Genomic DNA, 11,352 nt, shown 5'->3' with positions numbered 1-11,352 from the left:
ATGAGAAATCCAATCAATATACATCAGAAAAAATCAGCAAGCTAGAAATTTCAAATAAGTAGGTACTCCAAGAACATATATTTTGTAGTTTATTTAATGGTGATAATAATACTTTTAACACTAACAATATTTTGCAGACAACTAATGAGGAGAACAAAGACATTATCAATGTAGGTGACTTCGACCTACAAGCAGACAAATAAATTTTATCTCATCAATTCTGTTATTATCTTCTAAATTTGTATGTACATTTTCTTTTTTATTTACACACTCGAATACAACTTTTACAGTGCTAAATCCTTTGTTCACATAGTTACATAGGTATTTTAATATCCTATTTTTATTACAATACCCAAAATTTATATGAGCTTGATGTACAACCTACTGATGAGGGTCAGCAGGCGCGGTAAAGTTGTGCCACTTTTCTAGTGAGCAAGATATAACACATTACACGATAAGCATAGCAAATCACAAACAGGTGTTTCGATGAGCTCAAAGAGATGCAAAATAAGAAGCAAATGGCCTGTCAACCACACGATCCAAAATAAAAACCAGCAAAACAACGCTATGCTACCCAAGAGCTCTTCTAAATCTCTCACACTCCCAGAAGGGCTGGACGGAATATCTCGGTGCTGAACAACAAACTGAGCTGAGTTTGCGGACTGTGAGCCATCTGAATCATCTGCCTGTGACCCCTCAGCTGCTGCCTCTGCATCTGACTCTGAAGAACAAGATGTCATTGTCACTGACTGCTCCTCCTCCAGTCCTCCTCCTCCGTCTCCTCATACGCCTTATGAGATGCATCCATTGCACAAGGCTTCGGTAGGATTACAACAAGCGTTGATGGGAGAAGGCTCCAACGGAAAGAGGCACAAATGCAGCAGCTTAAAGACAAGCTAAACCCAAAGCCTGTCCTGGACCTAGTCAGCTGCCTCGCTGATCTAGCTTCAGAGTTATCTTTGTACGACCCCAGCCTGAACACCCTCTGTAGCCCGAAGTGGCAGCAGATCGCAGGCGCGATACATACTCCATGGTATCTTCGCCCGCTTCTCTTCCACTTACGCTAACGACGACTTGCTGTTGGTGCCTCCAAGTATTTCAACATAAAGGAGCAACCCCGCCAACCACCGGGGAGCAAGCCAAAGTCCAAGGACCACAAATTGTAAGTTTCATGGATGCAAGTCATACAGTACAAGTTTCGAACATTGAAATGTGCAGTCCCATCTCCCATGGGGCGAAGTAAAGGACCATTTCAATTGGAGCAATTGTCGGGTCGGAATATAACATCAAGAAGCATAGGCAAACCAACAACAACCGTCATTTTTGGTAGGATGGGAGGTTATGATATATGTTCTGAAAGAATTGGAGGAAATTGGCTTCTTGGTGGAAATCCTGGCCAAGTCAGGCTAGCGTTTCTAGTCATAGCTGATCCTTGTTGCGTTGCATTTTCAATTTTTTCTATGATGTTCTAGTGTAAAGTATTTTTTTTAATTTAGACGAAGGAAGCTTTATTTCAAAATAAAATAATATTCAGCATGTTATAATTATTGGGGTCGGTCCATGTAATAATTACTAATAAATCTCAAAGATCCATATCGTGAAGAGGAGATCCATGTTGAAATCCATCCTTTATTAGTAACATATTGTTAATAGAGGTGGAGGTGTGGGGTTTTCCGTTATATATATATATAAGGACCCCACCTCTTTTGAACACGTACAACATAGACTGCTAATTGAGAGTAGCTTAAAATTGAAAACGCTCTTATTTAGTGAGTTTATATAAGAGTTAGAGTTTTGCCTTTTTCTCTTTCTATTGTGCTACCGTTGTAGTCTATTCTATCCCGGTGTCGGCGTGCACCGGCAACTGGGAGAGCAAGTCTCCGAAACCCTCGCTCTTAAGATTTTGCGCCGGGAGAGAGCGAATAAGGTTTTTAGGAAGCGCTCCGCGCGACTGCTCAAGTTCTTCACTACGGCTCATTTTCTTGGTCGTTTGGGCGCTGCTCGCTGTCATCGTTAACAATTTTGGTATGTCGCCAGCAGGATCGATCGTGCTATCAACACGGTGCACCCAGTATCTTCAGCAAACTTCACAACACATGATCAGTACGTAAAAATCATGTTTCTCGTACTTTAATTCCTGCAGTTCTTAATTTTGAGTATAATAGATCCAGTCATATATAATGATTTTGTACACATATCTAGATTATACTCTGATGATATAATCATATCAGTTTATCAATTTTCTGGTTATAAATTATTTATAGATTAAATTAAATCTAAACGTACCTTATATTGCATCACAACCTATGCACGGAACAAGTGCACATAGCCAAGTGTAAAGTAACGATACAGAACAACAGAAGATCACTGATAAACCAATCTTTCTGCGCTAATTTTCTCCGAAATTCAGTGATGACATGTCTAATTTTCAGTTGATTCCCGGTCATGTTTCTTCAGACACTCACAGGTCATGTTTGGTCAGAAAGGGAGGACATGGTAGACGTTTCGAAGCCGACGATCATTACTCCCTCTGACCGTCAGAGAAGAGCGTAAGACGAGTACCAACCTGAAGCAAACAGGTCAACCTCTCTCCTGCAAGGCCGCAACCAGCGTCCACGCAAGCTCAGACGTCCCTGCCGCAACCGCATCGACGACGCACGGCACCACGCGCCCTGACGTCCACGCGCAACCAACCCCAAATCAACTCGTCGCTGCCACGGCGATCACCAGCCCCGCGCTCTTTTTTCCCCGTCAAACGCCAGCGGGAGCAGAGCTAACTGCGAAATAAACCAATTCGCTCGCTGCGCGGCTTCCTCGCCGTCCGCTTCCCGCGAGACGGACGAGCTCCTCTCCCGGCGCCGCGCGGGGTCCCTTTCCCTGGAATGCCCTCCCACAGCGTCCGGGCGCCGGGGGAGCACTAGGCCGCGGCGGTGGCTCGGATGGGTCGGCCGGGGTACGTGACGGTGCCCATTCTCTCCGTTCTCGCCGCGATCGGCTACGTCTACTACACCACGGTGTTCCTGGCGATCCCCGCGTGGCTGGGGCTCACCACTGCCGCCGGGGTCGCCAACGCCGCGGTCTTCACCGCGCTCGCCGCCGCCTGCGTCGCCACCTACGCCGTCGCCGTGTCGCGGGACCCGGGCCGCGTGCCAGCGGCCTTCGTGCCCGACGTCGAGGATAGCGAGAGTCCCATCCACGAGATCAAGCGCAAGGTACTTACGGCCCGCCCTTGGCTCCCTTCTCCGTCTGAACCCTGGATCACTCCAGATCTCACGGGAGCCGCCGCGCCGTGCTGTAAAGTTTAGATCTTTGAGTAGAATGGTAGTTAAATGTTGCATAATCTGAGACTTCGGTGTCAAAGTTGAGATCTTGGGCTTAGATTTCGAACAATGCCTGCAAGCAAGATCCGGCGAGTTGGTGGTTGCGTAGGTGGGGTTTGGATTCTTGGAGCGGAACGATCCTTCACCACTTGGAGCCCCTCAATGTGGGGACTTTGGGTGAGGAAATGAGGAACTGTGCATAGGTGTGCGTTCAAGTCTTTGCTCTGGATCCTTGAACTCTCCACTCATAATCCGTATTTGATTCAAGCAAATAGAGTGTCATCTTGTATGCAGAGTGGATATTCTCTTGATCGACGTCTGCATTTCTTTGGTGTTATGAATTACAAGGTCTAGATCTAAGCATGAACGCTAAGTACCATCCTGTACGAAGAGTGTGTCAAGACAGAAATGGAAGTTTTACATTGACAAAATTATTGCATCGCTCCCAATGTCATGTACTTTGCAAGGGGTAATAGCATATTTGGCAATTACTTTGGAAAAAAATTATCTTACTGATTCAGTAAGCTAGAAAAAGAATCAAAATAATGGTCAATTCAGAATCTGGATCATCTCAGAAAAATTCAAAATCTGGATCATCTCAGAAAAATTCAAAATCTGGATGCACTAAATTGTTTCCTGGACTTCAGGTATTCGTATCAGGTCCGGATACACGCCTGTTTGGATGTCGAAGTATTTAGAGACTACAGTATCTATAAGCTACGGTTTTTAAAATATCATCCGTGAAATACTACAGTATATGAATACCATAGTTTTTCACAATATCAGTGAAAACTACGACGTGTTTGGCAGTTGCAGTATTTTGTTTGGAGAACTAGGCTAATCAATATATATTGCATATTTTTTTATCAAAGACATATGCGTGCATATCATAGTACTCAATCCTGTTGCACGTTATCTTACACGAATAATGTTAAATGATAGATATGCTAGAAGTGCCTATACCTATATATATTGCAGCAAAAAAGTTTCATGTTGGCTTAAGTGCATAGGGTCGTCCAATAAAAAATAACAATGAACCATGAACAGTACCAAAGAATGCAATGAAAAGTCTGTACAAAAGAAAATGATACAGTATAACCTGGGTATGCGTGTCTGTGTAGAATGATGCATGCATGTATGCATATTAGGGGAACGTCACACACAAGTGCTGTACATGAGGAAGCAGTAAAGCTCGGTTTTAAAATAAAGAGGGTGTGAATGGATTTGTAAAAACTCCAAAAATACCATGGTATTTGATATACTATGGTTTACAAAACACCAGTTTTTGTTGCATCCAAACACCTTAAAGTTTTCAATACTATGGTATTTTTCAGAAACCGTGGTATTCCCCGAAAACTCCAAAAATACTTTGCATCCAAACAGGGCCTAAAGTGTTTCCTGGACACTAAATTGCCTATTAGGCCCCGCACAATAGCTCATCCATTGAATGTTGCATTTTAATTGGGTGCCCATGGGAAGATAATAGAGTGCACTGTTTGTCTCTTTCTTGTGCTTTATGTGATGGTTTCAGTGATTATAATTATATTGTTACATAACTTTAATGAGTGGTCAAAGTGTATTCTGGTCCAGGATTATGTAGAATTTGATTGTCCTTTAATTGATTAATCATCAGTTTTCGGTGCAATATATGCTTTCATTGCCTTTTATTAATTCGCAATATATCTGGAGCACAAAAGACAACCAACGGTGCATTCTTTCCAGATTCACATGTATTTCGTAGTGTACTTTTTGTGGGTAATGAATGTGAATGGGGAGAATCTTTGTGATTGAAATAGATTAGTTGGAACACTGGATTATCTTCATTGCAATATAGGGAAAGCCTTTGGCTGTGTACTAGTTTAGACAGGAATGCACCTTTCTTTATGTGCTGTATCCCTTTAACTGCTCATTACCATTGCAGGGTGGTGATTTGAGATACTGCCAGAAATGTTCCCATTATAAGCCTCCTCGTGCGCACCATTGTCGTGTCTGCAAAAGATGTGTTCTAAGAATGGTACTTATGGTGCAACTCTATGTTTTTCTATTCTTGACTCCAATTTGAATTTAACACCTTTTTCTGTGCAGGACCACCACTGTATATGGATTAATAACTGTGTTGGGCATGAGAACTACAATATTTTCCTAGTCTTTGTTCTGTATGCTGTCATAGCAAGCTTCTATTCTATGGTACTGTGTTATCCTTGATTTACTTGTGCGACTAATGCTTCTCAAAGACTGAGCATAAAAATTTGCATGTTTACATCAGGTTCTGATTATAGGGGGTGCCATGCATAGTTTGCCTAAAGATGAACATCCAGGCAGTGATTCTTCTAGAACATCTATTGTAAGTACCTCCGGAAGGGTGTTTCAGCTACCGGCATATCAAATACTAACTGAAGTTTTTGTCTGAAGCTCTGTTTAAATAAGTAACACATATGATCGAAACTGTACAGATTATTTGCGGTGTTCTTCTGTGTCCATTAGCGTTGGCATTGACAGTCCTCTTGGGTTGGCATGTTTACCTCATCTTACATAATAAAACTACTATTGAGGTTTGGAAAATAGGATCGCTTGTCTTTTGGAATATTAATGTTTGTTGACGTCGCATAATGATAGTTATGTTAGCGATTTGCAGCACCACGAAGGAGTTAGGGCAATGTGGTTGGCTGAAAAGGCTGGAAATCTTTATCATCATCCTTATGACCTTGGAATCTATGAGAATCTTGTTTCGGTAAGAACTACTATCACTACTTCTATTTGAATATTTAAGAACGATAATGACATAAAATATCCTTTCCTAGTTTGAAGATGGTACACAGAAATAACACTAGTGTTGTCTTCTTCGTTAGTTTCCAAGGCCTGGGCTTTATATTTGCCTATTCAAAGGACTATCAAAAGTCCTGGCAATTTTCCCGATAATCGCTATTTGTAGCTTTATCTTTGATGTGGTTTATGTTGTTTTTTCATACTAACCTTTTCATTAGTGGGATTTTCATATAAAGATCAAGTTACAAATATATTCTCTTGAATTGTTGGTTCATTGCTTAATTACTGGAGACGGGCAGCATCATTTATCACTCACCTTCCAACATTTTATTATTTTTCTTAAACAGGTACTAGGTCCTAACACATTCTGCTGGCTCTGCCCAATATCAAGGAACATAGGAAGTGGTGTTCGCTTCCGCACATCATATGATATTCCGCTATCGACACCACCAATGTGATGCTCATTAGATAGCACTACAATCATGTTAGATATCTGCTGATTTGCAAAAGAAACTCAGGTGCCCATCCAAGTGCTAGATGTGCAATTCTTGAAAGTGTTGTCTTTAGCATTTAACAAGAGCATTTGTTCATCCTTGAAAATAAGAGCATTTGTCAATGCTTGAAACCTTTGCACTAAGATTGTGCTACATGGGATCCAATGTGTTTAGGGTACTGCAAGATACAGAAAATGGAGCTTCACGATTATTTCCTTACGCCTCTTGGGAACTAGCATCAATTAGGATTTAGTAATGCTGACTTACTTAGATTTTCCTCTCTTTTTCTTGGACGTTTTTGATTTAGAGTGGGCTGTACTAATACAAAAAAAGTATGAACTCAAGGCAAGGTCTGTTGTAAAGTTTATGCCCAAACTGTTGGTTTCTAAAGTTCATGTATTGCGTGGTCAGAACATTGTGGCAAATTATCCAAGATTATTTGTATAGAGTTGTTCACAGATAAATGTTAACATTTCTATTTGCATATACGTGTGCTGTGCCTATTTGTTTATAGAGTAAGACTGCTTGTCGCTGTACAGCAGTCTTGAGTAAATTTGGACAATCGCCGAAGCTACTAGTAGCATGTTAACTGTACAAGCCCGCAGCACTGGTCTTAGCTGCGCGGAGTCTTAAAAAAAAACCTTCTTAGCTGTACCGACTTGCCTGAATTGCTGCATGTTCTTGATTACTCAGTTCCATAGCTCGTCTGACTAGAAACTTTGGGAATTACTCTGCAGAGTAATCGTCTGGCACAGCACTATAGTCAATGCAAGAGTGAACTGGCATATCACTTCTGCATTGGGCCAGAATAGTCTGCAGAAGTACTCGGCGCAGACCGTAAAGCAGTGCTTCAGTTTACCTGCAACGTATGCCTTTTACATGAGAGACGCATAAATTTGCGTGTAGACCGTTGAGAACTTCTACAGTTTGAATACTATGTACACTCGACTGAAAATGATGCAAAGTTGCAAACAATGATTATAGAAAATATACAAAGCAACAGAGAAGATGTTTTGAAAGATTCGTCTAATTCATGATAGCATGTCTGCATGTTCTTAAAATGATGCAAAGTTGCAAACAATGATTATAGAAAATATACAAAGCAACAGAGAAGATGTTTTGAAAGATTCGTCTAATTCATGATAGCATGATAGCATGTCTGCATGTTCTTATTGTTCTTTGTATTACATTTCAAGACTTGTAGTACTCCATACTCTTTATTCTCTAGGCTACGGTTGTGAGTAATAAACAGCAGAGTAGTCTGTTTATTTGGCCTTCTTCCCCTTGCCCTTCTTTACCTGCACACGGGCGGCTGCCGCTGCTTTCGCTTCCTCTCTTTTCCTGTTCTCTTCCTCTTTGGCTGCAGCAGCAATCTCCCTCTACTTCTTCAACTCCCTGCTCAAGCAAGTTGTGAGATCATGTATGCTAAAAAATTAGCTTTATTATAAAATTGACAAAAGTAAAGTGATTTAGATGATGTGCAGGTGTTGCTAATATGTTGCTTGGATATGCTCGTGGTATCATAATGATATTTGTGGTTTTGATATATGCAATACACTTATGTAAGCTGTGTTGTGTGGATTGACGTGATCAAGTTTGAGAACTTTATTCGGAATTGGTTGTTGATTTTATTTATATGTAGGTGTGTTTTGAGGGTGAACGTGGTCGATGACAGGAACTAGGTTCAGAGAGTAAACGAGGTCAAGACAGTCGATGACAGGAACTAGGTTCAGGCTAGAGAACGGTGTATGTGAAGATAGATTGCACCATAAAACATACGTGGGAGTTGTATGGTCTATATTGCGAAGAATTGCATCACAAGACGTGTGGCGCGGAGAATTATTCCATGGAGCATATATGTGTATATGCTATGGAATAAAGGTTTAAAAAGGTTGATGTATTATGCATATGTGCACTGTGCTACGACTCTTGGTGGCCTAGTACTGTGTGCAGCTTGCGCTTAGATTTGGTGCTCGTTCCAGCTGGTGAGCAGAGCGAAGCAGGCCGAGGCGGCCCGTGTGCTGTGGAGTTCGGCCTGTAGAGACGGCGCACGTGGCCGTCCAGAGCAGGCGAGGTCCATGTGGGCGCAGGGCACCACGGCCCACGACGCGGCGTGGTGTGCTCGGTCCAGGAACGCGCGGGCACGCGAGGCGAGTTCTTCGCAATATAGACTAACAGCCCAGGTGCGACGCGGGCTGACCGTGCGGCAGGCGGCAGAGGCCCAGCGGCACACGGGCGCGAGGCCCACGTGCGGCAGGCGACCCAAGGCGTGCGGACGAGCGGAGTTGGCCGTGGCGCGCGAGCGCGGCTGGCCGAGGGCGGGCCAGCGGGCGCGCGTGGGGAGCGCGTGACAGCACAGGCGGGGTCCTGTATTAGGCGACCCGACCCAATTGGGCACGCCAGCCCGAGCGACAGCCGTAGCCCAGTCGGAGCTGGACGGCGTCTGGCCGGTTTCGTGACCGTGTCGGACACAGTTCCCCGAACGACAATAAAAGCTCGCAGAAATTCTATTCCACACGCGCGCTGGCTTCCTCACGCCGCACGGAGAGCCACACCACTTTCCTTGTTGGGAATTTTTTTCTGAAAATTTCTTCGAATAACTTTTTCAAGTAAAATTTTCTAGTTAACTTTTCTTTAAAACTTGTCCTCAAAATTTTTCTAGTGCAAACTTTTTGGAAAAATTTTAAGAACTTTTCTCGGTAACTTATCCGGATAACTTTTAACTTATTTAGATAACTTTTTTGAAAAATTTTCTAAAAAAAGAAAGTTGCAGACGGAAATTTAAAAAAAAACAAAAGTCACAAGTTACTATAGTAGCAACACGCGTCCTAATCGACACAAGTTGCTGGGTGTATAACTAGGATCACCTTTAACTCCGTCCGACCTCCTTGATTATCTGGCACCAAATACCCCGTTTAGCCTTGATCATCCCGTCGTCATCCGCCAAGTTACATCCATCACCTACACATCATAAAGATAAGCACACAAATTTCTATAACTCTATTTCTCGTCATCTCTGGGTAGTCATAATCATAATTATGCATTGTAATACATAGATATGCTCATGCAAACCAAAATCAAATCAACTCAATAATTGGCAATCGTATATAAAAAGACTGTGAACACCGGATGTTCTGATGTTAACAGTAGTATAAATATCGGAACATTCGGCGTGTAGAAGTCCTCTTTCTAGCCGATGTATATGTCGGATCATCCGGTGTATACAACCTTGAACTTCAACTTTTGGAATGCTCCGGCGTTGTCCACTCTTCATCACCGAACCATCACGAGTATACAAAACAGCCGGGGAAAATGCTCCGATGTGTACAAACGCCTCTGTGCCGGACCATCCGGCGTGTACAAATTTCTTGGAACTTGTCCAATTCAATTCAATCTTTATCAATAACTCATTACATATAAACCAAGATACACATTCACTTGGTTTCTCACTAACTCCACCTCAAAAATGAGAGTTGCACTGCAAGAAATAAGATGATTTCTGTTACGTTTGGACTAGCAATTTCAGAAGCTCAGATTTTAATTCCGACAAGTTAAACTACAAGCATACTCAGGTGGTATTTCTGTGGGTGAACCCGCGGCTCCATATGCATATTCCTGCTTAGATGTGATTTTTGCAACCTCCCCAACCTTCAACAGTCCGATATAACAAAAATATTATCAGAAGAACACTTAAGAATCTAATCATGCTTCATTAGGAACAAGTGATCACAACATCCATTCACTTTCATAGTTCTGACAGCTATGTTCCATACCTTGATGACAGTTCCCTCTCCATTTCAAATGAGAAAACATAGTTGTCTTCATGAGTAGTGTTGAAAACCTCACCATTCTCAGCTAGCGTGCCTTTGTAATGAACCGTGCAAAGTGTTCAGGCATAAATTTCCAGGTTTGTATAGTGCAGCTAATCATAAAACTACATTACTCTATTTGTTGTCATGCACTACTGGTTTAGTAGCATTTCAGTATTCCATCAAGCGACTACGGTGACTTGGGATGATATATCCAAGGCTGATTTACAAGCATTTAAGTGTTTTCATTAGAAGCCAACAATGTTAATTTTATCATGGTACCAAGGATGTCTGCACATGTAACTGTTGACGAAGAAACAAAGCAATGAAGAACAGTAATGTTTGACTAGAGCAAGAGGTAGAGCAAAACCAAGTACAAGGGGCAGGCAATCTGAAGGTGCAACAGCATCAGCCTTTGCTTTCCTGATCATTGTCTTAATGACACGTCCATCCCTGGTTAAATCTATGGTGTCAACCATGGCTACTGTTACACCTGAAAAGGAGCAAGCCAAGCATTAGACAACCCTACCATGACTAACCTTTATATATATATATATATAAAAGATAACCTTAGCTTATATTGAAAGCCAAATAACAGGTTTACATAGACATTGAAAGGAAAAAAAAAAGAACTAGCCAGTTAACAGCTGGGGATACCAGCGAACTAGAAAGCACAAGAGCCCCTAAGGACCGCAATATCAAATATATAGGGTGCCTCATCATCAGTTGAAGGCACCGGTGATCAAATACAAGGCAACTTGTTACACAGGAAAGCTAGGCCACCAGTTCAGAGTTCACAGACATCAGTAGCGAGCCTCTTAGTCGGAGTAACCCTTCACAGCCACTCCCTGACTTGATCTGAGGCATCTCCCACCTTAACTCTATCATTTTTTTTTGAGAAGGATACTCTATTTCTGCACGAATGATAAAGCGAGGGTCAGCACTTCCGTAGGCTTGTTGGAG

The 11,352-nt window shown here is 42.3% G+C and overlaps 1 protein-coding gene and 1 pseudogene across 4 annotated transcripts; one reads left to right on the top strand and one right to left on the bottom strand.

The window, feature by feature from the left end:
- Window positions 1-2,573: 2,573 nt before the first annotated feature.
- On the top strand, window positions 2,574-7,456 carry LOC133909135 (probable protein S-acyltransferase 16). 4 transcript variants are annotated; one of them, XR_009908303.1, is made up of 8 exons: window positions 2,576-3,212; window positions 5,242-5,334; window positions 5,406-5,507; window positions 5,587-5,664; window positions 5,774-5,872; window positions 5,956-6,051; window positions 6,434-6,604; window positions 7,318-7,456. XR_009908303.1 is itself a non-coding variant. In XM_062351429.1 (7 exons), exons 1-7 carry the CDS (start codon window positions 2,940-2,942, stop codon window positions 6,542-6,544), a joined length of 852 nt encoding a protein of 283 aa, XP_062207413.1. In that variant the 5' UTR covers window positions 2,578-2,939; the 3' UTR covers window positions 6,545-7,050. The 4 variants fall into 4 exon arrangements, 2 of the variants coding, with proteins under 2 accessions (XP_062207414.1, XP_062207413.1); XR_009908302.1 differs by lacking the exon at window positions 7,318-7,456 and adding an exon at window positions 6,755-7,050 and having other exon boundaries at window positions 2,577-3,212; XM_062351429.1 differs by lacking the exon at window positions 7,318-7,456 and having other exon boundaries at window positions 2,578-3,212; window positions 6,434-7,050.
- Window positions 7,457-9,979: 2,523 nt separating this feature from the next.
- Window positions 9,980-10,868, bottom strand: LOC133907839 (peptidyl-prolyl cis-trans isomerase FKBP20-1-like; annotated as a pseudogene).
- Between the last annotated feature and the right edge of the window lie 484 nt (window positions 10,869-11,352).

The sequence above is a fragment of the Phragmites australis genome, chromosome 2 (genome assembly GCF_958298935.1).
Source record: "Phragmites australis chromosome 2, lpPhrAust1.1, whole genome shotgun sequence".
Taxonomy (NCBI): Eukaryota; Viridiplantae; Streptophyta; class Magnoliopsida; order Poales; family Poaceae; genus Phragmites; species Phragmites australis.
This window is presented reverse-complemented; position numbering and strand designations above follow the sequence as displayed.

Coding starts and splice junctions, on each gene's coding strand:
- LOC133909135 (XM_062351429.1), top strand. CDS start 2,940: ATGGGTCGGCCGGGGTACGTGACGGTGCCCATTCTCTCCGTTCTCGCC. Junction 5,335..5,405: donor AAAGATGTGTTCTAAGAATG/GTACTTATGGTG, acceptor TTTTCTGTGCAG/GACCACCACTGTATATGGAT. Junction 6,052..6,433: donor TCTATGAGAATCTTGTTTCG/GTAAGAACTACT, acceptor TTTCTTAAACAG/GTACTAGGTCCTAACACATT.